At 41.9% G+C, this 24,015-nt stretch overlaps 2 protein-coding genes across 4 annotated transcripts in view; one reads left to right on the top strand and one right to left on the bottom strand.

Annotated features, from left to right (window-relative positions):
• Positions 1–21,525, top strand: part of UBAP1 (ubiquitin associated protein 1) — a 55,184-nt gene extending 33,659 nt beyond the window's left edge. The window contains exons 3-7 of one of the 3 annotated variants that reach the window (XM_045562960.1): positions 4,162–4,286; positions 10,704–11,627; positions 18,809–18,991; positions 19,689–19,790; positions 20,378–21,525. In XM_045562960.1, coding sequence (XP_045418916.1) covers positions 4,162–4,286; positions 10,704–11,627; positions 18,809–18,991; positions 19,689–19,790; positions 20,378–20,518 — 1,475 coding nt within the window. In that variant the 3' untranslated portion in view covers positions 20,519–21,525. The remainder of the gene's footprint in view (positions 1–4,161; positions 4,287–10,703; positions 11,628–18,808; positions 18,992–19,688; positions 19,791–20,377) is intronic. The other 2 variants (XM_045562962.1, XM_045562961.1) reach the window with 2 other exon arrangements.
• Positions 21,006–24,015, bottom strand: part of KIF24 (kinesin family member 24) — a 72,505-nt gene continuing 69,495 nt past the window's right edge. Inside the window, exon 13 of the mRNA XM_045562963.1 lies at positions 21,006–23,469. Within this exon, the coding sequence (XP_045418919.1) occupies positions 23,329–23,469 (141 nt within the window). The 3' untranslated portion in view covers positions 21,006–23,328. The remainder of the gene's footprint in view (positions 23,470–24,015) is intronic.

The following is a 24,015-nucleotide window of genomic DNA, read 5'->3' as shown; positions in this document are numbered from 1 at the left end:
GGTTATTTTTGAGACATGGTCTTGCTCTGTTGCTTGGGCTAGAGTGCAGTGATGTTCTCATAGCTCACTACAGCCTCCAACCCCTGGGCTCAAGCAATCCTCCTGCCTCAGCCTCCCGAGTAGCTGGGACTACATGCATATACCACCATGACTGGCTAATTGTTTTTATTTTTAGTAAAGACAGGGTCTCATGATTGCCCAGGCTGGTGTTGAACTCCTGGGCTCAAGCGATCCTCCCTCCTTGGCCTCCTGAAATGCTATGATTACAGGTGTGAGCCATTGCACCTGGTTTTTAAATGGATATTCTGATATGTTGGATGAAAATGGATAGTTCATAAGATCATAGTTGGTTATATTTGGAAGAAATATCTTTTGTAATCATTATATACCATTATAAATAGTACTTATGGTGGTCCCTATTCATTATTTAAAAGGTTGGTTTTTTTTGTTCCCATCTCTTTCAATGCCTTTTTGCCCTTTGTCCCCTCCCTCCAGTAAGTCACATAACTGTTTGCTCATTCAGTTAACCACAATTTAATTAATTAATTAAGACAGGGTCTTGTTCTGTTACCAAGGCTGGAGTACAAGTGTCACAATCATAGCTCACTGTAACTTTGAACTCTTGGACTTAAGCAATCCTCCCACTTCAGCCTCCTCAGTAGCTGAGACTACAAGCTTGTACCACTGTGCCTACCTAATTATTTATTTTTTGTAGAGAAAGGGTCTTCCTGTATTGCCCAGGCTAGCTTCAAAATACTGGCTTCAGCCAGGCGCTGTAATCCCAGCACTCTGTAAGGCCGAGGCGGGTGGATCATTTGAGCTCAGGAGTTCAGGACCAGCCTGAGCAAGAGCGAGACCCTGTCTCTATTAAAAAAATAGAAAGAAATTAGCTGGACAACTAAAAATATATAGAAAAAATTAGCTGGGCATGGTGGCACATGCCTGTAGTCGCAGCTACTCAGGAGGCTGAGGCAGAAGGATCGCTTGAGCCCAGGAGTTGGAGGTTGCTGTGAGCTAGGCTGATGCCACAGCACTCTAGCCTGGGCAACAGAGTGAGACTCTGCCTCAAAAAAAAAAAAAAAAATACTGGCCTCAGGCCATCCTCTTGCGGCAACCTACCCAATAGCTGGGACTACATGCATGGGCCACTGCACTCAGCTCCTGGCTCAGATATCTTTAGCATAGTACTTTTTTTGTAGTTTCCCTCCCTCAACTCCCCACCTCCAACCTACAATAGAACTGCTTATTTAAGAACATTTAATATTAATGTGGATAGGTTTTATCATATTTGTGTATTAAATATGCTTATTAGTGTTAAACAGTACTTAATTTTGTGGTCGTTAACTTGACTATAAAATCTTTCCAGTGATGCTTAGACAGTCTGAATTCCAGCTTTGTTTCCAGTTAATCAAGGTGCTAGCCAAAGTTAGAATCTTTCAAATAACATTTGAGCACCTATTTTCATAGAAAACATATAATTCTTAAAATTAAAAATAGCTTTACTTTTAATCTTTTTAATATAAAGCCTTTTATAAGTGCTAGAGGGTTTAATTGTTGTAACCAACACTTAAGTTTTGTTGGCAAGCTGTGATGGCACTTGGCACTTTTTTTTTGGTGGTAGGGGGAGCACCTGGTGCATTTTTGTGACTTTGTTCAGATCTTAGACATATGCTTGTATTTTGTATGAATACTCTGTTAAAAACATTTTCATGACTAACTTTGTCATTTTTAGTAAATCATTTTGAATTTTAATAAACATTAAATATAAGTTGGGATGGGGGATAGAGTTGAATACAAAATAAGTGTAAAACCATTTCTTCTTTGTTCTTCATTCATTGAACAAATCTCATTAGTTAGACATTATGTTGAGTATGGGGGATATTGATATGATACATTTCTCCCCTATTAAGGGATGCTCAAATTCTTGCTCAAGGTCTCTAGGGGGAGGTTAAGGAAACAAGCAATTAGTGAGTGATAGAGAATAGTAAGTCCTGAGGTGGTGGTATAAATAGGTTTTCTGAGATTGAGAAGGGAGTTGTTCTTGAGGTAATTCTTAAAGGACTACAAATAATTACTCAAGTAATAAGGGTAGGACTGTGATAGGCATTGCCAGCTATGAAATGGCACATATGAAAGTATGACCACTCCTGGAACATTTCCTAGAGTGTTAATAATTATAGTTATTTCCTAGAGTGTTAAATTATTAAATTGAACACAGTTGTGAATTTAATTTGTTAGCTGAGTGAGAGATGATAGTTCAGATGCTTTAATTCTAGCTAGAAGTTAATTGGGGAAGAGAGACCCCTTCTTCCAAGGGTGAGAGTAGGAGTCTTCTTCCTGATGAAGAGTTTCAGGTATATCAGAAGAATACCTACCTCAGGAAATGGAAATGATGACAAGATTACAAATATATTCTGACCTTGATTAAGTCTTAAGATCTACACAGTTCTTATAAGGAAAGAAATCATCCTCATGGAAGAGTTGTAATTGTCTTTCTCTGTGTCCATGAACACCTAAGAAAATACACTAGTGTGAGTCTCAGGAAGAAGTAAACCTTATTTTACTAGCTTCTAATATTGAAAAAGAAAAATATGATTTATCAAGTATGTTTCATTGTCTATGATGGTTCTTGCCAGTAAGTGAGCCCCCCAGGAATGGTCCAGAATGGCCCAGTTTGGAGTATATAGCTAGTGAGTGATATACAAGGGGCATTCTTTTAGTTTATTCTCTAAGGTAATGATCTTGTCCTGGTCTTTCTGGATTGTTCATTTATGATAGGCAAAGAACCTTTAGGGGGGATTAAAGCAGTTCAATTGTGTGTGGCTTGTGTTCTGATTATCCTATTCAGATTCCCATGATCTTGTCTGGTTTTCTCTTTTTTAAAAAATTAAAAAAAATTTTTAATTTCTTTTTTATATCTTTTTTTCTTTTCTTCATTTTTTTTCTTTTTTTTAATTAATTTTTTTTCTTTGTTTTGGAGACAGAGTCTTACTCTGTCACCCTGGGTAGAGTGCAGTGGCATCATCATAGCTCACTGTAACCTCAAACTCCTGGGATCATGCAGTCCTCCTGCCTCAGCCTCCCAAGCAGCTGGGACTACAGGTGTGTGCCAAGATGCCTGGCTAATGTTTCTATTTTTAGTAGAGACGGAGTCTCACTGTAGCTCTGGCTGGTCTTGAACTCCTGAGCTCAAGTGATCCTCCCACCACAGCCTGCTAGAGTGCTGGGATTATAGGCACGAGCCACCATGCCTGGCCCTGTTTTTCTCTTTTTTATATGTAAGTGCTATGCTGCTTAAATATTTCCACATTATTTTAGAATGTAGTTTTTTTTTAAATCTAGAGTAATTCTTTCTATTGTAATAATTAAAAATAATTCTTTGTAAAGTAGAGAAATTCTAATCAAGGAGATTCTTTTGTGGGGAGTTTTATAATCAAATCTGTGGTAGTTATTAAATGCCTTTTGTGCCAGGCAGTGCTGTGGGCTTTGAGAATACATCATTGAATTAGATAGACTTAAATACTTGCTGCAAGGAGCTTACATTCCATTGGGCAAGACAGACAATAAATTTAATTAAAAGCAATTATATGTTAGAAGGCAATGGGTTCTATGGGGAAAAGATAGATGGTGATAATGGGAGTACTGCAGTCAAGATGGGGTAGTAATTTTAAATTGGATGGTTAGGGTAAGCCTCACTGAGAAGGTAACATTTGAGCGAAGACTTGAAGGAGTGGGTCATGTGAATTTCTGAGGGAACATTCCAGGCAGAACAGCCAGTGCAGAATTTTTGAGGTGCATTGAGCTTGTCATTGTTGAGAACAGAGGTCGCCAGGACTTAGTTCAGTGAGCCAGAAGGCAACTGCTAGGAGATGAGGGCAGAGAGGTGGTGGGTGGTGGGAGGGGATTTTGGGCCACTGTGAGTACTATGGCTTTCACACTATGTACAATTGAAAATAAATCCTAATAAGATCAAGTAGACTTAGTAGCATTTCTTTCTCAGAGTTCTAGGGTCAGGAGCAGGTAAGCAGTCAGAGAAGGAACTCTTTGTAACTTCTAGTCTTAGGATAACAGAAATTAATGCATATCCACTAGACATAAGATTATGGCAAAACAAATAATAAAGTTCTTTGCTGATATTTTCTACTTTATTTTTGATTATAGGGACTTTCAGTTACCTTGATGATGTCCCATTTAAGATAGGAGACAAATTCAAAACACCAGCTAAAGTTGGTCTACCTATTGGCTTCTCCTTGCCTGATTGTTTGCAGGTTGTCAGAGAAGTACAGGTAAGTGGTAATTTTTAGTTAAAGTTTAGTGCATTTAAAAACTTAAAGAGTAAGAATTTGATGTATAGTGAAATAGAAAAAACTAATCATGAGCCGCATAATGACATTTCAGTCAGCGACAGACCATATATGCCAGTGGGCTTGTAAGATCGTAATGGAGCTAAAAAATTCCTATCGCCTTAGTGGTGTAGTAACCATCATAATACTGTTGCACAACACATCACTGTGTTTGTGGGGGTGCTGGTGTAGACAAACCCACACTGCCAGTTGTATAAAAGTGTAGCACATACAATTATGTACAGTACATAATACTTGATAATATACAACTATGTTATTGGTTTACGTATTACTATACTACACTTTTTATCATTATTTTAGATATAAAAAAAAGTTAACTATAAAACAGCCTTAGGTAGGTCCTTTAGGAGGTATTCCAGAAGGAGACATTGTTACCATAGGAGGTGACAGATCCATGTGTGTTATTGCCCTTGAAGACCTTCCAGTGGGCTAATACGTGGAGGTGGAAGACAGTGATACTGACGATCCTGATCCTGTGCAGGCTGAGGCTAATGTGTGTGTTTATGTCTTAGGTTTTAACAAAAAAGTTTATAAAGTAAAACAATTAAATATTTTAAAAATAGAAAAAGCTTATAAAGATATAAATAAAAATATTTTTATACAATGTGTTTGTGTTTTAAGCTAAATGATATTACAAGAGAGTCAAAAAGTTAAAAAACTTTAAAAGTTTTTAAAGTAAAAAAGTTACAGTAAGTTAAGGTTAATTTATTATGAAAGAAAAAAATTATTTTTTATAAATTTAGTGTAGCCTAAGTATACAATGTGTATAAAGCCAACAGTAGTGTACAGTAATGCCCTAGGCTTTCACATTCGCTCGCCCCTCACTTACTGATTCACCCAGAACAACTTCCAGTCCTGCAAGCTCCATTTGTGGTAAGTGCCCTAGTCAGGTGTACCATTTTTTATCTTCTATACCATATTTTTACTGTACCTTTTCTATGTTTAGATATATTTATATACACAAATAACTTATCATTGTGTTATAGTCACCTACAATATTCAGTATAGTAACATGCTATACAGGTTTGTAGCCTAGGAGCAAGAAGCTGTACCGTATAGCCTAGCTATGTAGTAGGCTGTACCATCTAGCTTTGTGTAAGTATACTCTATGATGTTCACACAATGACGAGATTGCCCAACAACACATTTCTCACAATGTATTCCCATCATTAACTGATGCATGAATATATTCTTGTATCTTTTTTTTTTTTTTTTGAGACAGAGTCTCGCTCTGTTGCCCGGCTAGAGTGAGTGCCGTGGCATCAGCCTAGCTCACAGCAACCTCAGACTCCTGGGCTTAAGCGATCCTCCTGCCTCAGCCTCCCAAGTAGCTGGGACTACAGGCATGCGCCGCCATGCCCGGCTAATTTTTTCTCTATATATTTTTAGTTGTCCATATAATTTCTTTCTATTTTTAGTAGAGACGGGGTCTCGCTCTTGCTCAGGCTGGTCTCGAACTCCTGACCTCGAGCGATCCACCTGCCTCGGCCTCCCAGAGTGCTAGGATTACAGGCGTGAGCCACCGCGCACGGCCTTCTTGTATCTTTTATTTGTATTTCTTATAGCTCCAGCTATACACACACACACACACACACACACATGCACATTTTTATGTTTTACACACAGATTTTGTGTACTCTGTTAGAGTGTATATTCCTGGGGCTCTGTGCCTTGCACAAAACAAATCCCCATTGACCATCTGACGTGCTTATTCACCTCTTTTCTCTTTCTCTGTTAATGTCCTCACCTTCTTCTCAGTCACTCAAGTTAGGTAATGTTTTTGCTTTGTTTTGTCTCATACTGCAGTTCAGCCCTACCTCATTTTTCACCTGCAGTAGCCTCTTTAATTGGCCTGTCTGCTTGCAGCATTTTCCTTCTTCACATTGTTTCTGGAATAATACTCTTAACTTCTAAATTGTCACATCCCTGTTCAAAACTGTTTGAAGGTGTTTAGTGATTCACTAATCCTTACTGAGTCAAGTGTAGACGTAAGGTTATGGCAGAGCACCTTAGCTCATCACCTCCTTCATGTTCCCTCCAAACCAGGCTACTAGTAGTCTGTTGGGCATACCTTGTACATTACCTGCCCGTATCCTGAATTTTCTCATGAACTATTATCCCCAGTATTCTTCTCTTTCTCACCGTACTGAAAGCTCTCTGGTAAAATCTATTTATTCTTCTAGATTTTGCTTAAATGCTATGTCCTTGAGGTCTTCTTTCTCAATCCTCACATCTTTAAAGTGCAATTATATAAAAATGCTTCTTGAAAGCAGCAAATAGTTACTTCCTTTCTGCAGTACACATTCACTGAGTGCCTGGTTTTGAGAGGTGCTCTGCTGGGTACTGAGGATAGAGATAAATGCCTTAATCACTGTCCTTAAGGGTGCTTACTTTTTTTAGAGGAGTCTAGAAAAACAGGAAAGTACGGTACTAACTCTGACCCTTCTTTGTGTGACTTAAGATCAGGAAAAGTTTTGTTTCTGTGGGATTCACTAAGGCATCACCATATTACCCTATAATATGTTTTATTTTCAGTCTATATACAGTGAGTAATCATAGTGAGAGAACTTCAGTAACTTTTTTTTTTTTTGGAGACAGAGTCTCGCTCTTTTGCCCAGGCTAGAGTGCCATGGCATCAGCCTAGCTCACAGCAACCTCAAACTCCTGGGCTTAAGTAATCCTTCTGCCTCAGCCTCCCGAGTAGCTGGGACTACAGGCATATGCCACCATGCCCAGCTAATTTTTTCTATATATTTTTAGTTGTCCAGCTAATTTCTTTCTATTTTTTAGTAGAGACGGGGTCTCGCTCTTGCTCAGGCTGGTCTTGAACTCCTGACCTCGAGTGATCCTCCCACCTTGGCCTCCCAGAGTGCTAGGATTATAGACGTGAGCCACCGCGCCTGGCCCAGTAACTTTTTTTTAATAACAGCTCTATTGAGATATAGTTCACATGCCATGAAATTCACTCTTTTGAGGTATACAGTTCAGTGGTTTTTAGTATGTTCACAGAGTTGTGTACCCAATATTACTGTCTAATTCCTGAACATTTTCATCACCCCAAAAGAAACCCAGGACCCATTAAAAGTCACTCTCCATTCTCCTCTCCCTGCCAGCCTTCAGCAACTACTAGTCTGCTGTCTCTATGGGTTTGCCTATTCTGGCCATACCATGTAATTAGAATCGTACAGTATGTATATAGCCTTTGTGACTGGCTTATTTCACTTATCATAATGTTTTCACATTGTATGAATGAGGTGTTAGTACTTCATTCATTTTAATGGGCCAAATAATATTCTGTTGTACGGATATACCACATTTTGTTTATTCATTCATCAGTTGATGGACATTTTGGTAGTTTCCACTTTTTGGCTATTGTGCATAATGCTGCTACGTACATCTGTATATAGAGCTTTGTGTGGACGTATGTTTTCAGTTTTCTTGGGTATATGCATAGGAGTACATATGCTGGGTCATACGGTAACTCGATGTTTAACATTTTGAGTAACTGCCAGACTGTTTTCCAAAATGGCCACACCATTTTACAATCCCAGCAGCACTGCACAAAGTTTCCAGTTTATCCACATCTTGCCAACTCTTGTTATTAACTCTTTTTGATTATATACATGCTTGTGGGTATGAAGTTGTCTCTGGTTGTGGTTTTGATTTGCATTTCCCTAAGGACTAATGATGTCAAGCATCTTAAGGGTTTTTGAATACTGAGTTGATATTCTTCTTGTGTATGGAGACTTCATTGAGCCAGAAGAGAGACAGATTTACCTTATAAAGTTCTTTCTTGTCCTGTTTGCTTGAGAATTTTTTTATTGGCAATAACTAATAGTCATTAAATACCTCTCTCTGTGCATGATGCTGTTAGCAGTATGATTCAGAAACATCCCTATCTTGTTTCTTATATCATTGACTGCTTTGTTGATGCATTCAGAAAACTTGTTTGGAATCCCAGATATTGCTGATTTAGGCTTTGCTGGGAATTTCCTATTTGATCAGTCTCACTTGTGCTTATAGCACCCACTGATAACAAAAAGATCAGACTATGGGGTCAATTTCTGTGTGGGCCATTTGAAATATTTTCGTTCTCTAATTACGCAAAGCACCCTTAAACTTTGACTACCTTGGGGCCTCCATGGGGTATTAGGCTGTGGTATTGTTGCTGGTCCCCTCTTTACCCAGAGAACAGTTAGACTTAGAGCCCTAGACAGATGGCTTGAAGCTTCCTATATATAACTGTCATATTTGCCCCTTACATGACAATACAAACTCGATTTTTCAGCTAAAATTCCTTTATAGCAAGCCAGTAAAACATGCCTATCCCTTGTATCTAGGATCCAGAAAGCTTCCATTGAACGTGGCGGTGATAGCCACAATGGTGTTGGGTAGCTCTTAGTGTCATGGTTTAAAACAGCCTCTGGTTATCACTCATACGTGGGCTGGAATTGCCATGTAGTAGTTTTGTAATCTTAGATTTCTTAAACTCTCTAAACTTCCATTTCCTCATCTGTAAAATAGGGCCAATTAGCTTTTTTTAAAAAAAATTATTATTTTATTTTTTTATTTTTTGAAGGGGTGGGGTGATGGGTTGTGAGGAGGGGTGTTCAGTTGCCTTGTTTTTCTTTTTGTTGAGACAGAGGCTTACTCTGTTGCCTTGGGTAGAGTGCAGGGAGAGTGGCATCATTGTAGCTCACTGCAACTTCTAACTCCTGGGCTCTAAGCAGTCCTCCTGCCTCAGCCTCCCACTGTGCTGCGATTATAGGCATGAGCCACCACGCCCGGCCGGGCCAATTAGCTTTTAAGGTTGTTAGAAGGATTAAATAAAATAACATCTTTATAATACTTACTTTGGTTCCTGGGTACTCCATAAACGCTAAATGATGCTAATATTTATTATTGTACCCTTAAACCACATTCTTATTTTTTTACTTTAATATTTCTGGTTTTCCCCCCACCCTGTATGTTTTTCTCTGTGTTCCAAGTATTCTACATTACTTTGGTAATTAAAAAACAAAAGCTCAGTAAAGCTTTGCTAGAAAAGGAAAGAAATTTCCAATTGTCCTTTGAGTAAAACTTCAGACAGCTGTGTTTATAGGCTGTAGGAAGTTGGTTATAGCCTCAGTTTTTATTGGGGGAAACCAGTTGCAAAATTGGATGTCCTCCACAGTTAGAAGCAGCAGTCTTTCTCACTGTTCAGTGGTAGAAGGGAAGCACAGTGATCTGCCATGTGTCTTGCTGGGGCACAGCAGCTGGCTCAGGGATTTAAATTAACTTCTTGACATGTGCATTTCTAGGCTTCTGTTGTGTTGTTTGAAGCTGAAAGGCTTATGCTTGTCTCAGAATATTAGACCTATTTTCTGTTTTCTCCCCTCCCCCCCTTTTTTTAAACCTTTAGTGTGTCTTCAGCCTTGGACATGCACACATTGTTTAGCTCTGGTGCTTTAGAGTGAAAGCCAAAGATTTTGTTTTTTCCTGTCCTATGTGAATTTCACTTTATACAATAGATTTATTTAAGTGTGCAAATGAAATTTTTATAAATTGTGCTATAGTTTAAGGTATTTTAAGGAACCATGAAGTGAATTTTTGTGCAATTTGCTCTGTAAAATTTTAATCTGAATGTGTCTAGATTTCTTATGAAGTTTTCCTGCATTTTCAGTACAACCTATTTATTGTAATCTAATAGATAGTGGTTTAAGAGCATAACTTCTGTAGTCAAACTACCTGGGTTCAAATCTAGGCTCTCACAACACTCTCATATTGTGTTTCTTAAGTATAAAGGTCTGTTATTACTGAACTTGGGATCTGTTTAGGACAGTGTACTAGATAGTAAGAGACCCAAAGAGGGTTAGCTGCCTACAAGAGGCTTCTGATATTGGTGGGTAGTGTTAAAGATGAAAGCTACATGTGATTACATGTGCTCAGTATCAGATGACTGACAGAGACGAATGTTGTAGGAGTTTAGAAGAGGGAATAGGCCATCAAGAAAGCTTCAGAGAAGTGGTGGCTGAACTCTGACTGAGCCACCAGTGAAGAATTCTAGGAAGGGAAATGGCATGAGGGGAGAGCAGCAAGGGAACTGGTAGGTACATTTGGCCTGGTACGTAGGATTAGAGATGGTGGGAGCTCTTTCTAGTTAAGTTTTAGAAGTAATCTGGAAGCACAGTTTGGTTAAATCTCACAAGGACATTGGAAACCTCACTCTCCCTGAGTAGGGATCATTCCCATATGCTTTGCCCAGTTCTCCTCTTGTACAAGAGTGAGGAAGCAGTGAATTGGGTGAGGGAAGGGTAGCCACCTGGGTTCACACCTCCTTTCTCTGCTATGTCTTTCCAGTATGACTTCTCCTTGGAAAAGAAGACCATCGAGTGGGCTGAAGATATTAAGACAATCCAAGAAGCCCAGCGGGAAACAGAGCGCAAGGCTGAGGAAGCAGAAGCTAAAGTGAATTCTAAGAGTGGCCCAGAGGGTGATAGCAAAATGAGCTTTTCCAAGACTCACAGTACAGCCACAATGCCGCCTCCGATTAACCCCATCCTTGCCAGCTTACAGCACAACAGCATCCTCACCCCAACTCGGGTCAGCAGTAGTGCCATGAAACAGAAAGTTCTCAGCCCACCCCACACAAAGGCAGATTTCAATCCTGCTGACTTTGAGTGTGAAGAAGACCCATTTGATAATCTGGAGTTAAAAACTATTGACGAGAAGGAAGAGCTGAGAAACATTCTGGTAGGAACCACTGGACCCATTATGGCTCAGTTATTGGACAATAACTTGCCCAGAGGAGGCTCTGGGTCTGTGTTACAGGATGAGGAGGTCCTGGCATCCTTGGAGCGGGTGACCCTAGATTTCAAGCCTCTTCATAAACCCAATGGCTTTATAACCTTACCACAGTTGGGCAACTGTGAAAAGATGTCGCTGTCTTCCAAAGTGTCCCTTCCCCCTATCCCTGCAGTAAGCAATATCAAATCCCTGTCCTTCCCCAAACTTGACTCTGATGACAGCAATCAGAAGACAGCCAAGCTGGCAAGCACTTTCCATAGCACATCCTGCCTCCGCAATGGCACGTTCCAGAATTCCCTAAAGCCTTCCACCCAAAGCAGTGCCAGTGAGCTCAATGGGCATCATACTCTTGGGCTTTCAGCTCTGAACTTGGACAGTGGCACAGAGATGCCAACCCTGACATCCTCCCAGATGCCTTCCCTCTCTGTTTTGTCTATGTGCACAGAAGAATCATCACCTCCAAATACAGGTCCCACAGTAAGTCTTCTAAATCCCCCCTAAATTAGAGTTCCAAAGATTTCTAAATTCTACCTAGCAGTTGCCTCCCTCACATTCTTTTCAAGGTTTAGGGCAAGATGGGGCATGGCAGATTGATGGTTATGTAAGTATATGTAATTCTGCTTGTCCTGAGGACAAGGATTATGAGTTTTGAACCAATCCTGGTTAATGTTTGCTTATTCCTGCATCTTTTTTGGTCTTTTCCTTTGCAAAGATATGATACATGTCATGTGGATGGTGTTTCCTGGTGTTTTGCTTATTTTTTTCTGTGCTGCCATGTCTTGTGTTTGTTTTATTAATGGCTTTCTTTGTACCTTTTTACTTTTTTCTATTACCTTTCTTCATTTTCTTTTTAGCTTGCTTGGTGCTCCTTATTATATCCTCTTCCCAGCTTCCCTGTCCCCATCTTATTCTGCCCTGAAGTATGGTTCTTTTTTATTATAGTTTGGCTAAGGTAGGGTTACATTTCTTCATACTGGCTGGTGCCTTAGTAACTGGGAGATAATTTGTATTGGATCTTGAAGCATAAGGTGGAGATTTGTTGTTTTTAAATCTGCAGGTTTTAATCATGTGGTCGTTGTTTTTTCACTGTTTAGAATTGTGCTGCTTTTTTCAAAGGAAGAGAGGAGAGAAAGTAGTACTTGGGAACTCAGGTTTAATGTAGAGGATGGATTGTTAAAAAAATTGCAGTTTGTATGCTGTAGAAAATCTGATTTGTCATACAAAAAATGTTGTAGTAAGGTTCTTTTATTTGTTACAGAGTGTAGGCTTAGCTCTTGATGTGGTTGTTTCAGCAGCACAGAACAACACATCATTGCATTCTAGAATAGAAATCATAGAAAAGTCCAAGAACCTTTTGCTACACCAGCTTATATATCTTTTAAATGACAAAGTACATCAAGAGACTATTTAGAGCCAGAAAGGAGCCTAATTGTATTGGTGGGATATCTATCAGAGACCATACAAGTCTGCTGTTATTAGCTGGTAAAAGATGAAATCTTGCCCAGCTTTACAAGTGCAAGGTCCCAGCAATAGCATTCTTGCTAAAAGATTGTGTGACTATTTCCATTGTTGGAGAGCTCACAGCTTCTTGTAAGCTTCCATGGTCCTTGGCCTAGATAAACGTGATAGAGTGCAGCACAGCAGTATTATCTCCTTGGAGCGGGCTTCTTAATTTTTCCTGGTCATTTGTTGGGCTTGGGTCAGCACTGTACTCCTCTTTGTGATTCATTGTGTGCTTTAGAGAAATTAAAAAGCACCCTGGAAAAGATAGGAGATCCTCAGCCAACACTCCTCACCCCGCATTTAAGGTTTGGTTGAATTTAACCATTTAGAGACCAAAGCCAATAAACTTACAGCAGACATCTTTCTCAAACCAGAACATTTGTCGTTCTTTGACTAACCGATTCTGGAGATTCTTTCTGGCCCATTCATCTCAGAATAGGAAGGGCCCTATTTTTTGCTGGCTTGAGAATTTGCTACTTTCAATGGGCAGATATAAACAGAGCTGAAGCTCTGTTATTTTTCTAAGGAAGTCATGATCCTATCCGCAGGGAGCAAATCCTGGTTTCCATCTTGGTCCTCTATCTTTGTGTGAGTCTTTGAGGCCCATAATGAGAACCTTTCCCAGTGAGAAGCATTTCTGTCCAGGATAGCTAGTGACCGAGGCAGGGGTGGTGGTGGTGGTCCTCTGGGCTGTATACACACTTCATATAGGAACTCACAGGGAAGCATTCCTGGAATTTGATTTTTATTGACTGTTTTAGGCCCAGTGTTTGGGTCTCATTTTTTCAGATTTTGATTCTGTGTTTTACTATTTATTTAAACTAATCTTAGAAGTTGAGAAATCCATGGGATCATTTTGAGAGTAATCTTATCATGTGCCCTTATTCTGAGTCCAGCCTCCACTGCCTGGCGTAGCCAGTGTATATTCCCACTGCCTTTCAGCCCTTCAGGGGCCTTGCTTTGCTCAGGAGTAAGGGTAATTCTGTCATTGTGTTCTGTTTCTCCAGGTATGGATATATTCCTTACTCTTTTTTTTTCTTCAGAGAGAGTCTCATTCTCATTCTGTCCAAGGGAGCTATCAAAAACCTAATGGTAATTTACATATTGATTAACCCATCAGTTTTAAGTCCTTTCATTCTAAAAATATCTTAATTTTACCCTGAAGTTTGAATAACAGTTTGGCTGGATTTAGTTTTCTTAATTAAAAGGTCATTTTCCTTTAGAATTTTCAAGACATCGCTCCCCCCCCCCTTTATTTAACTTTTTTATTGAATTATAAGCTCCACTGATTTCTAGCATTCCAGTGTCATTCTAAGTTCCAATTTGTTCCCTCCACCTTTGGAAGCTTTGGGGATCTATTCTTTTTTTATTTTTTTATTTTTTTTATTCAGAGCCAAATGTCAGTATGGGATCTATTGTTCATCTCTGGAGATTAGAAATTTACCAGTGATGTGCCTTGTTTGGTCATTATGCTAGGCCCTTGTGGATCCTTTCAAACCGGGGTTCAACTCAGTTTTAAAATCCTAGAAAACGGGAAAAAATTTTTGAGATTTTTCTGTTTTCTTTGTTCTTTTTCTGGAATTCCTATGAGCTGGATTTTGGATCGATCTCCTTAACTGATGCTCCACTTTTATATCCTTTTCTATTTCCCATCTCTTCGTGTTTATATTTTACTTTCTGGGATATATCCTTGACCATCTTATAACCTTTTAAATAAAATTTATACTTTATCATATTTTAAATTTTGAAGTGCTTTGTTCCCTCTTTTGATTTAGTGTATTTCATGTTGGTGGCTTTGGCTTTCTATTCACATTTAAGAGTGGGTCACTAAAAAATCAAAAGGTTTGTGTGTTGGGGGTGTACTTGCTGATCATTAAGCTTCACTATAGGTTGAAGGTTATTTGGCTTTGAGGGTAACTCTACAAAATGTAAACATGTGAAGGTCTTGGGAGTTAGTTTCTCCAGAGAATTCTGTTTGAGGGCTAAGGAAGGTTGGGTAAGGCTGGTGTATATATTTATTCAATCCTTGTTTAAGTTCTTTCACCTCACTCTGCCCTGCACTGTGCCGGGTGTCCTTAGTCTTTTTTGATCTCTGGGTCACATTTTCTAGAGACTAACCCTTCTGCCTCCTACAGAGGGTGGGAGTCGGGTAAGGAAAGTTTTGCCTGAGAGTTTTACTGCTCTGATTACTATGTACCTTTGCTTTGTCTCAGTAGTACGTGGTGCTTCCAAAGCCTGAGCCCCTCTTAGGGCTCCTGAGGGGCTAGTAGACTGACTCTCCTCTTTCCTACTTAGTGTATAACTTCATGACTGCCAGTTACCATCCCTTCATTAGCTTTCCACATTCTAAAATTTCATTGAAATATATTCTCCACTGCTGCCCCTGTTCTTTCTTTGATGTGGAAGGTAAATACAGTTTTAATTTTCTTTGTTTTTGGAGACAGGGTCTTACTCTGTTGTCCAGGCTATAAATGGTGTCATTATATCTCACTGCAGCCTCAAACTTCTGTGCTTAAGTAATCCTCCTGCCTCAGCCTTCCAAGTAGCTGGGACTATATGTGCACACCACCATGCTTGGCTAATTATTATTATTATTACTGTTTTGTAGAGATGGAGGTCTCACTACGTAGCTCAGGCTGGTCTCGAACTCCTGGCTTCAAGTGATCCTCCCACCTTGGCCTCCCAAAGTGCTAGGATTACAAATGTGAGCCACTGTGCACCAGAGCCTTAACTGTTTTATTTTCATTTTAGTGGGCTTTTGGGAGGGAAAGACAGTAGAGACATTTGGTCAATTTACTGTGTTAAATGAAATTACTCCTTTGAAATTCCTTATAATGGACTTTCATTTATTCCACAACTGTGGATGAGGACCAGTAAGTGTCAAGCCCAAAGCCAGGCCCTGTAGATTCAGAAATACATGTGAAATGGTAACTAATCCCTAGGAGCTCACAATAACCTATGATGATTAAGTACTGTGTGCCAGCAGTGTGATCGAAACTTTGTGGAACCATGGGTGGGAGTGTGCATGCTGTGAGTGCATGCATTAGCAGTGGGGTGAAAAGAAGGTGTATGGGAAGACTTGGCCGAAGAGCTGTCTCAATTGAGATAAGACTTGAAGGCTGCATAGATACAGAAAGGACTGCTAGCTACTTTCTGAAGTCCAAGAGTGTACCCCAGACACTATAGACACTTGAATGCTAATATTTGTGCTTTCTCACAAACTTACTTTCCCACAAACACTAATATTTAATTTGGAACAATATCTTAATTCTTATTTTTCTCTAGTTTCTACTTTTCTTTGTTTGTTACAAGTATAGAGCATTTTATTCATTGACTATGAAAATCTTATTATGCCAGAGTCAACCCTTGCCACCTCCAAGAACTAAATTTTATTATACTTTTATTAAAAAAATTCTTAGTGACAAAGGGCTACCATGAATTCAGTAATAATGTTTAAAAAGTTGTATCTGTATTTATCATTGGCATTATATATATTTGACAATAGTGCCCTGGATTGAATAGCTTTGGTGAGTGACTCAAGAAATGAAATGCTACTGTAATTTTGATAAGGGATCCTTTTAAATGTTCATTTGGGGTCTGCTGGATTAGCTTAGTGCCTGTTTGAATCATAACATTTATTTGAAGGTGACACTTTATTTAGTTTGTCCTAGTTCAAGGAAGGTATTATCCATCCTAACATTTAAAATCCCATGCATATTTTTAAAGAATAGTTATAGAGTATACACAATTAGTATATACATCCTATATTTTTCACTTAATATAAATGCTTTCTAAATGTCATTTTAAATGACTACCTAACAGTCATATGGCTGTTTATTATTTACTAAGCTAATACCCTATGTTGGATATTTAGTAGATTGTCTCTATATTTATTAGAAATGATGTTGAGATGAATATTCATATATATAAATATTAGTTTGCATTTTTTTATTTCCTTAGAATAGTTCTCTAGAAGTAGGCAACTGGATCAAAGAATCTGTGAACATTTTTTAGGATTTACATATGCCAAATGTACCTAAAGAATACTAAATAACATTTCCACCAGTAGGGCATGTGAGAGTACTGCATGTATTTTTAAAATACATATAATTTTATTTTATTTTATTTTTTTGGAAACAGAGTCTCACTGTGTTGCTGGGGTTAGAGTGCAGTGGCAACCTCAAACTCCTGGGCTCAAGTGATCCTCCTGCCTCAGCCTCCTGAGTAGCGTGGACTACAGGCATGCACCACCATGCCCAGCTAATTTTTTCTATCTTTTGTAGAAATGGGGTCTTGCTCAGGCTGCTCTTGAACTCCTGGCCTCAAGCAATCCTTCCTCCTTGGCCTCCCAGAATGCTAGGATTACAGGCATGAGCCACTTTGCCTGGCCAATTTCAGTGAATTTTTAAACATGTAATATTTTAGAAGTGTTTTCCCACATCCCACCAGGCATTCAGGAGGCTTTATGAGAAAGGTAGCCAATGTGAGGAATAGGCCTGACTCCTTCCTTGCTGGGGCATGTCACGTGAGAGCTGGCATTGCTCTTTGGCTGTTATTATGCTCAGGTAGAGCCTGTCCTTGAAGAAAGAGTAAGACACAGTGTTAGACCTGCAAAGTGGTTTGATTGGTGTGATCCAATCCCTGTACCCTGTAATGACTCCTGTAACCTAATGACAGCCCTGTGACTGGGCTGCTGAGAGCATGTTATGGGTGAGATGGCTATGCACAGAGTGGGCTTTAAGGCTTGTGGTTTTCCTGGCTTTCCCCAGCCACCTCTGGTTATGTATATATAATTTTGGACTGACCTCTAGGACAGAGAGCACTCTACTGCCTAATAGCCTCTCACTCCCCATAAAAAACGGAAATATTCTCTGAAACATTTTCCGATTCTTGGGAGTTGGGTCAAGCTGTAGAAGAGCTTGTGACCTTGTTCCCATGGCAGATGGGTCCTTTGGCCTGGGAGTGATCTGCCTTCTTGCCTTGGGCCTGATTCATTATCAGAAGTGGTGGGAGGAGTTAATCATGAGAGGGTGTACACCAATCAGGTCAGGGTTAGTAAGGTCCAGTGGCAAGGAGTAGGCTGCCTGTAGCCAGTATAGGGCCCTAGACTCCACATTCTAGTCCTTGGGACCCAGCCTGGTATGGGTGATAGTCCTTCAGTCCAGGCTCTATAGATGGCAGCTTTAGCAGGAAATGAAACATAGTACATGGTGTGGTGCAAAGGTGGAATCCCCTCAAAACCCTGGGGCCCTGAGCTGTCCATGCATGGGAACAGCACTTGCAATCTCTGCCTAAGGATAGAGACTTTGGGACAGAGTCAGCTCCAAAGCCAGGGGTATTTGAAGTGAATGATCCCTCAGGACTTTGAGATACAGCAACCTTGGAAAGGGATAATGGAACTCTGGAGAGAGATCATCTCAGCCAGCTTGGATATCAGTCCCATGGGCAGTCTTTTTTTTTTTTTTTTTTTTTTGAGACAGAGTCTCGCTTTGTTGCCCAGGCTAGAGTGAGTGCCATGGCATCAGCCTAGCTCACAGCAACCTCACACTCCTGGGCTTAAGTGATCCTACTGCCTCAGCCTCCCGAGTAGCTGGGACTACAGCCATGCGCAACCATGCCCAGCTAATTTTTTTCTATATATACTTTAGTTGGCCAGATAATTTCTTTCTATTTTTAGTAGAGACAGGGTCTCGCTGTTGCTCAGGCTGGTCTCGAACTCCTGACCTCAAGCCATCCACCCGCCTCGGCCTCCCAGAGTGCTAGGATTACAGGCGTGAGCCACCGTGCCCGGCCCCATGGGCAGTCTTAACTACTTTCTCTACCTCAAGCCCAGGGGATTTGGGCATAAAAGGGCATGTGGTTGTTGTGGTGCTTTCTCACTCTGCAAGGTGGGATGAGTGCAGAGTAGGACAGTCACAATTGCAGGTATCCTGAGCTTTTCTCTCCCTTGGCTGAGATTCTCCTACCCCTCTTCATTCCTTTTCAGGATGTTTGACCAGCAGCCTGGCCCTTTATTCTTAGTAGACTTCTTGACTTGGGAACACGATTAGAGTCAGAAATGGCAAGCCCCTGCACCAGACCACTTAAGTGACATGTCTTCTGGGGCCTTGGTCTTCTTTCTTCTAGCCTTGATCCTCTTGTTTCTCCGTCACCAGGTCACCCCTCCTAATTTCTCAATGTCACAAGTGCCCAACATGCCCAGCTGTCCCCAGGCCTATTCTGAACTACAGATACTGTCCCCCAGTGAGCGGCAGTGTGTGGAGACAGTGGTCAACATGGGCTACTCGTATGAGTGTGTCCTGAGAGCCATGAAGAAGAAAGGAGAGAACATTGAGCAGGTGAGCAGTTGGTCAGCAGTGGGGAGTAGGTGGTCAGCCAGGAGAGAAGTCTCAGACCTTTGGAGCTGGAGTAGTGTCCTGCCTCTATTCTGGAGGCTCTCAGACTCATAGCACCAACCTCCTTTCCCGTGGGTTTGTGGGGACTCAGGCTGTTTTTTGGGGCAGCGAGCAGGTTCAGTAGCAGTACTGCATTGGGACCTAGGCTGAGCCAAAGCCTTGGGAGTACTGGAGCTCTTACCCCTTCTCTCTGCCCTTCCAGAGGGCAAAACTACACTTGGGGTATGGTCAAATACCTCCTTCCAGGAATTTTTATCATGTCATAGCTGTCCAGGGAGTTCCAAATAGGGTACTCGAGTCCTACACCTTGAGGATATTTTCTGACTTGGGCTATTTCTTAGAGGAATTTCCTGCCCAGGCTTTGGAGTTGACATTCTGGTAGATGTGAGTCAGCTGTGGCAGCAACTCCTTTGGAAAATGACTACTCATGTTTAGAAGGGTGTGCCTGTCTACGTAGCAAATAGTCACTGAGATCTTAACTGTGTTGGATACAGTTCAAGGCAGAAAATCAAGACCTATCCAGCATCTGATAGCCCAGTGGGGCAGGGAGCAGACTTCACACTAGCCAGTATGTGTAAGACTCTTGGGAAGCACAGAGAAGAGTGGCAATAGGTGCTAAACCTCTTGTTTTTTTTCTTAGATTCTCGACTATCTTTTTGCACATGGACAGCTTTGTGAGAAGGGCTTCGACCCTCTTTTAGTGGAAGAGGCCCTGGAAATGCACCAGTGTTCAGAAGAAAAGGTGGGAATCTTGATGCTTCATGAAAACCCTCTGGAAAGGAAGGACAAAGTAGTCTGTCCTGGTTTTCTTCCCTGCTCCTCAACCCCCTTTCCATGCCAGTGACTACAGGCAGAAGCAGTCGAAGGGCAGAATCTCTGGTGTCCAGACAGGCTGAGGCCTATATTTAGGTTGAGTGAAGACTATCTAGAATCCCAGTGAAGGGAAGGGGAAATTGACCTGGGCTAAAAGCCAAACTTCTGGACGACTGGGGAGATTGCTGTTCTCTTTGCCTAGCCTACTCCCTGGAGAGCAGCCATTTCTGGGTTTAGTATCCTGTCATGGTGGGAGTGTGGATGTGGGTGGTGGGACCCAGACAGAGGTCAGCAAGGGTGAGTTTGGACTGGGTGTGACACCTGAAAGATGATGAGCTGTGGCATTAAACCCGTCTGCCTTGGCTTCCTCCACAACCCACCTCTGCTTGCTAGTGGGCTCCAGTTGAAGTATGTAGACCCCTCCACTGCCCCAATACCTTTCTCTATACTTCTTCAGTCAGCTGTGCTGTGTGGCTGGACCCTTTTCTTTAATCTGTATTCTCTTCTATCCCTTAGATGATGGAGTTTCTTCAGTTAATGAGCAAATTTAAGGAAATGGGCTTTGAACTGAAAGACATTAAGGAAGTTTTGCTATTACACAACAATGACCAGGACAACGCTTTGGAAGACCTCATGGCTCGGGCAGGAGCTAGCTGAGACCAGGCCCTGCCTAGGCCCTGCCAAGGAAACACCACCCCCAGGAGGCCCTGCAGAGCTCACCTGTGGGGCAGGAGAAGGGGAACACTTCTGGATTTTCTTTTGGAGGTTAGAAGGTCAGGTGTGGAGACTGTGCTTGCCAGTCTCTATGAGCCTAGGCCCTGAGCTGGGGAGAAAGTGGGGGAAGATTTGGGCATGCAGATGCCTCCAGAACAGTCCTGGCTCCTTCCATATTAAATGTATTTGTATTTTGAGAAGTGTCCTTCCCACCTTGGCCCTTCAGAGAAAATACCGTGGTTTTTCCGGGGTCTTCATGTCCTCAGCTGAAACCTGGCTAAGAGTTGTCGGGGAGGAGGAGGTGGGAGGACTAGGCTCAGTGCTGCTTTGGGGTAGATGCTTCTCCCCCAACTCCCTACACTAGTGGACTGAACTCTAGTCCAAGTTGAGTGCAAGTGAAAGATTCTTCCAGGGCTTTGTTTATTTTTTCCCCCTTTTAACAAAGTCTTAGTGTTACACTGGTTCTGCAAAGTCTCTGAGGTGCAAAGAAATGTGCTTTTCACCATGGGACCCAGAGTTTGCCTCTTCTGCCAGGCATTCACCATGCTTCCCTGCCCCAGCCTGTTTCTTTTAGCTTGGTTTGGACCACAGCCCTCTGCTACCCAGGGTTTTAGAGCCCCTGCTCTAGGAAACAGTTGTCAGTTTAAGAAATCATTGATTGGTCCCTTCCCAGCACATGAAATGGGTTAGAAAACAGGCCATGATTTAGTTGGCCAGCACTAACTCCACCTCTGTTCTCCTTGAACAGCCTCTCCCTCCAGCCCACTGCTTTAGGATGACACAATGAGTAACACCTAGTCATAGAAATCAGTCTCTTTGGTTTGTTTTATATTAAGTTGTACAACATTAAAGATCTAAATACAAAGGATATACAGTCTTGATGAATCTAAAATAATTTGCTAACTATTTTGATTCTTCAGAGAGAACTAATAATAAAAATCCAAAAGGTATGTCCTGCTGTGCTTTATTGCCAAGGGTTGTTTTACTAAGGGGGGTGGGTAGGTGGGTGGTGAAGGGATTTCCTGCTTAGATTTGCTGGGCATGAAACAGGACCTAACTATTTTCTGTGTCAGAACTTTCTTCCCACTCTAGGCCTGCAGGACCCACGAGCTGGCCCTCTAGTCTGCCCTGGTTTTTGTCTGTTTGAACCTGACCTAGCTGTCTCTGGGCCAAGGACATGCCTTCCTGCAAGACTGATTCTGGAGGTGGGACAGGCTGGGCCTTCCTTCAGGGGAATCACTCAGGAAGTGAGGAAGAAGTCCCTTTTCCTCTGAGCAGCTGACGTGTATGTGCTCTGTCCACAGGCAGCCCTGGATTTAAAGTGTTTCACCAGCTCTCAGTGGCACTGTTGTATCTGATAGAACTGGATTCATTCCTAACGGTTCTTGTCCTTAGACTTAATACCACACCACTGTCTCACTTGGGCTTATGGCTGGCGTGGGTCTCTTAAGTTTTTTCGGTGATCATATAAGGAGGGGTTTCAGAGCCTTAGGGCCCAGAAGCACCAAGCTGGAATGAGGCCGCCCTCTGGTGGTCAGACTAGGCACTGCCAGAGGCTGACAAAGGGTGGCCAGGCCAGGTTGCTAGTCTCAAGAGAGCCATTTAAGCTCTCTCTTTTTAAACCTTAAAAAGTTATCCTTTACCTGAAGGAAGCTAAAGTTCACAGGGTAATTGGCATTAGGGCCAAGGCTGTGATATAAGAATCTCAGTTTGACCCATGGTGGCCTCAGAAAGTGATTGATTGGCATCTGGAGGCTGCTTCCTGTATCTTTTTAGATACCCAGCAAACAACTCAGAAGAAGGCGGGCGTGTGTGTGTGTGTGTGTGTGTGTGTGTGTGTGTGTGAGAGAGAATTCTGTTTCGGAGGCCTCAGACTGTTGACTATAGTACTCTGTGCCAAGGGTCGAACATAGGTCCTTAAGAAGGCAATAGTGGCTGGCCAGGGTGTCCTAGATGATAGCAAGGCTAGGAGACAGACTTGTCTGAGATCTTCTAACTTTCAACTCTTCTAGGAGGGATAGGGGAAGTGAGGACTCTCAGACAGGAGCCAGGAACTGCCACAGAAGCATGAGGGCTAGTGAGCATTGTATAGAGGCTCATCGCCCCAGCAAAAATCAGAGATGGGAAAAGAATAATGCAGTGACATGGGCACCTTCTCTCTGAAAACTGGATTGCAGGAAAGGAGGGGAACTCTCCAAAGCTTGTCTCACATCTGCTGCTGTGAAAGACCCATCAAGTCAAGGTTTATCCATTTTATATTTTAAAAAACTAATCTATATCCCTAAATCAGGGCACAGCTTACCCTGATCCCTGCCCCACTAGCACCAATGTTTTAGGTTTTAGCCAGTGTTTTAGTCTTTGAAAATACAAAGGCACAGAATTCAGCTGATAAAGCCACTGGGGCTCAGCATATTGTCTTTCCTAGCTTGTGACCTCTGACTTTTAGGTTACCACTGATGACCCCATCCTCTGGTCCCCAAAGTTAGAAACATCTTTAAGGTCATTAGATCCAAATGTGTTCCCATGGACAATGGGTCAGTAAAGCAAATTCTCCAGCCACAAAGAAAAGGAAGGGGCATTAAGTTCTTCAGTGTGGCCCTGAGGGAAAGAAGCTGGGGCCAGGCTAGCACGGGCAGGACCAGAGAGTGGGTTCTGGTAATGTGCAAGTAGGACCTGGCAGAGGCCTCCCCCAGCCCCTGAGAGCCCAGCACAGGCTCCTGCACTGCCCACACCATCCCATACAGGATCTTACTCTAAGACACCACTGTCCTCTCAGGGGCAGCAGCTAGCCTGCGGTGGGTAAGGTACAGTTGTAGCTGGCACCTGAGATTCTGGATGCACTTGGATTTCAGAACCATGATCTCATCCAACTGGGTCACAAAATCTTCAAAATCCTGAGAAAGGAAACAAAAGGACAAACGGAGCGTTTGCTCTTGCTGGCCCTCTGCCAGATCTGCTTTTCTAGTCCCTCCTCTTGCAGGAAAATTTCAGAACCTAGGCCACTCCTCTAGCTGGAAAATGGGTAGGATAGTTGCTATGGCACAGGGTCAGGGCCTACTTCTCTGCATTCGAGACACTCTAGGTAGAGGTATTTTTTGCAGCAGCAGGGTGTTTTGGTAGAAATAACTCTGGTCTGCAGGCTGATCACTGTTAGTCACAGAAGGAGCCCCAAAATGCCACTAGGAAGGCAGAGTGGCTAGGACTAGAGGCTTCAAACATTTTAGCCTGGGAATGGGGAGTAGAGATGGCACCATCTCCCACCTGTACCTCTACCCACTCAAGCTGTCTCAGAGGAGTGGCAAGGGAAGGCACAAGGCCTCAGTAATGGTTAGTATGTGACAACAGACCTTTACCCCACACATAACCATAGCAAACAAACATTACCATCAAACTAGCTGCAGGCTAATTCCCAACAGCCCCCAAGTGTTTAGCCAAGGCTA

This window comes from Lemur catta, chromosome 10 (assembly GCF_020740605.2).
Source record: "Lemur catta isolate mLemCat1 chromosome 10, mLemCat1.pri, whole genome shotgun sequence".
Lineage (NCBI taxonomy): Eukaryota > Metazoa > Chordata > Mammalia > Primates > Lemuridae > Lemur > Lemur catta.
This window is presented reverse-complemented; position numbering and strand designations above follow the sequence as displayed.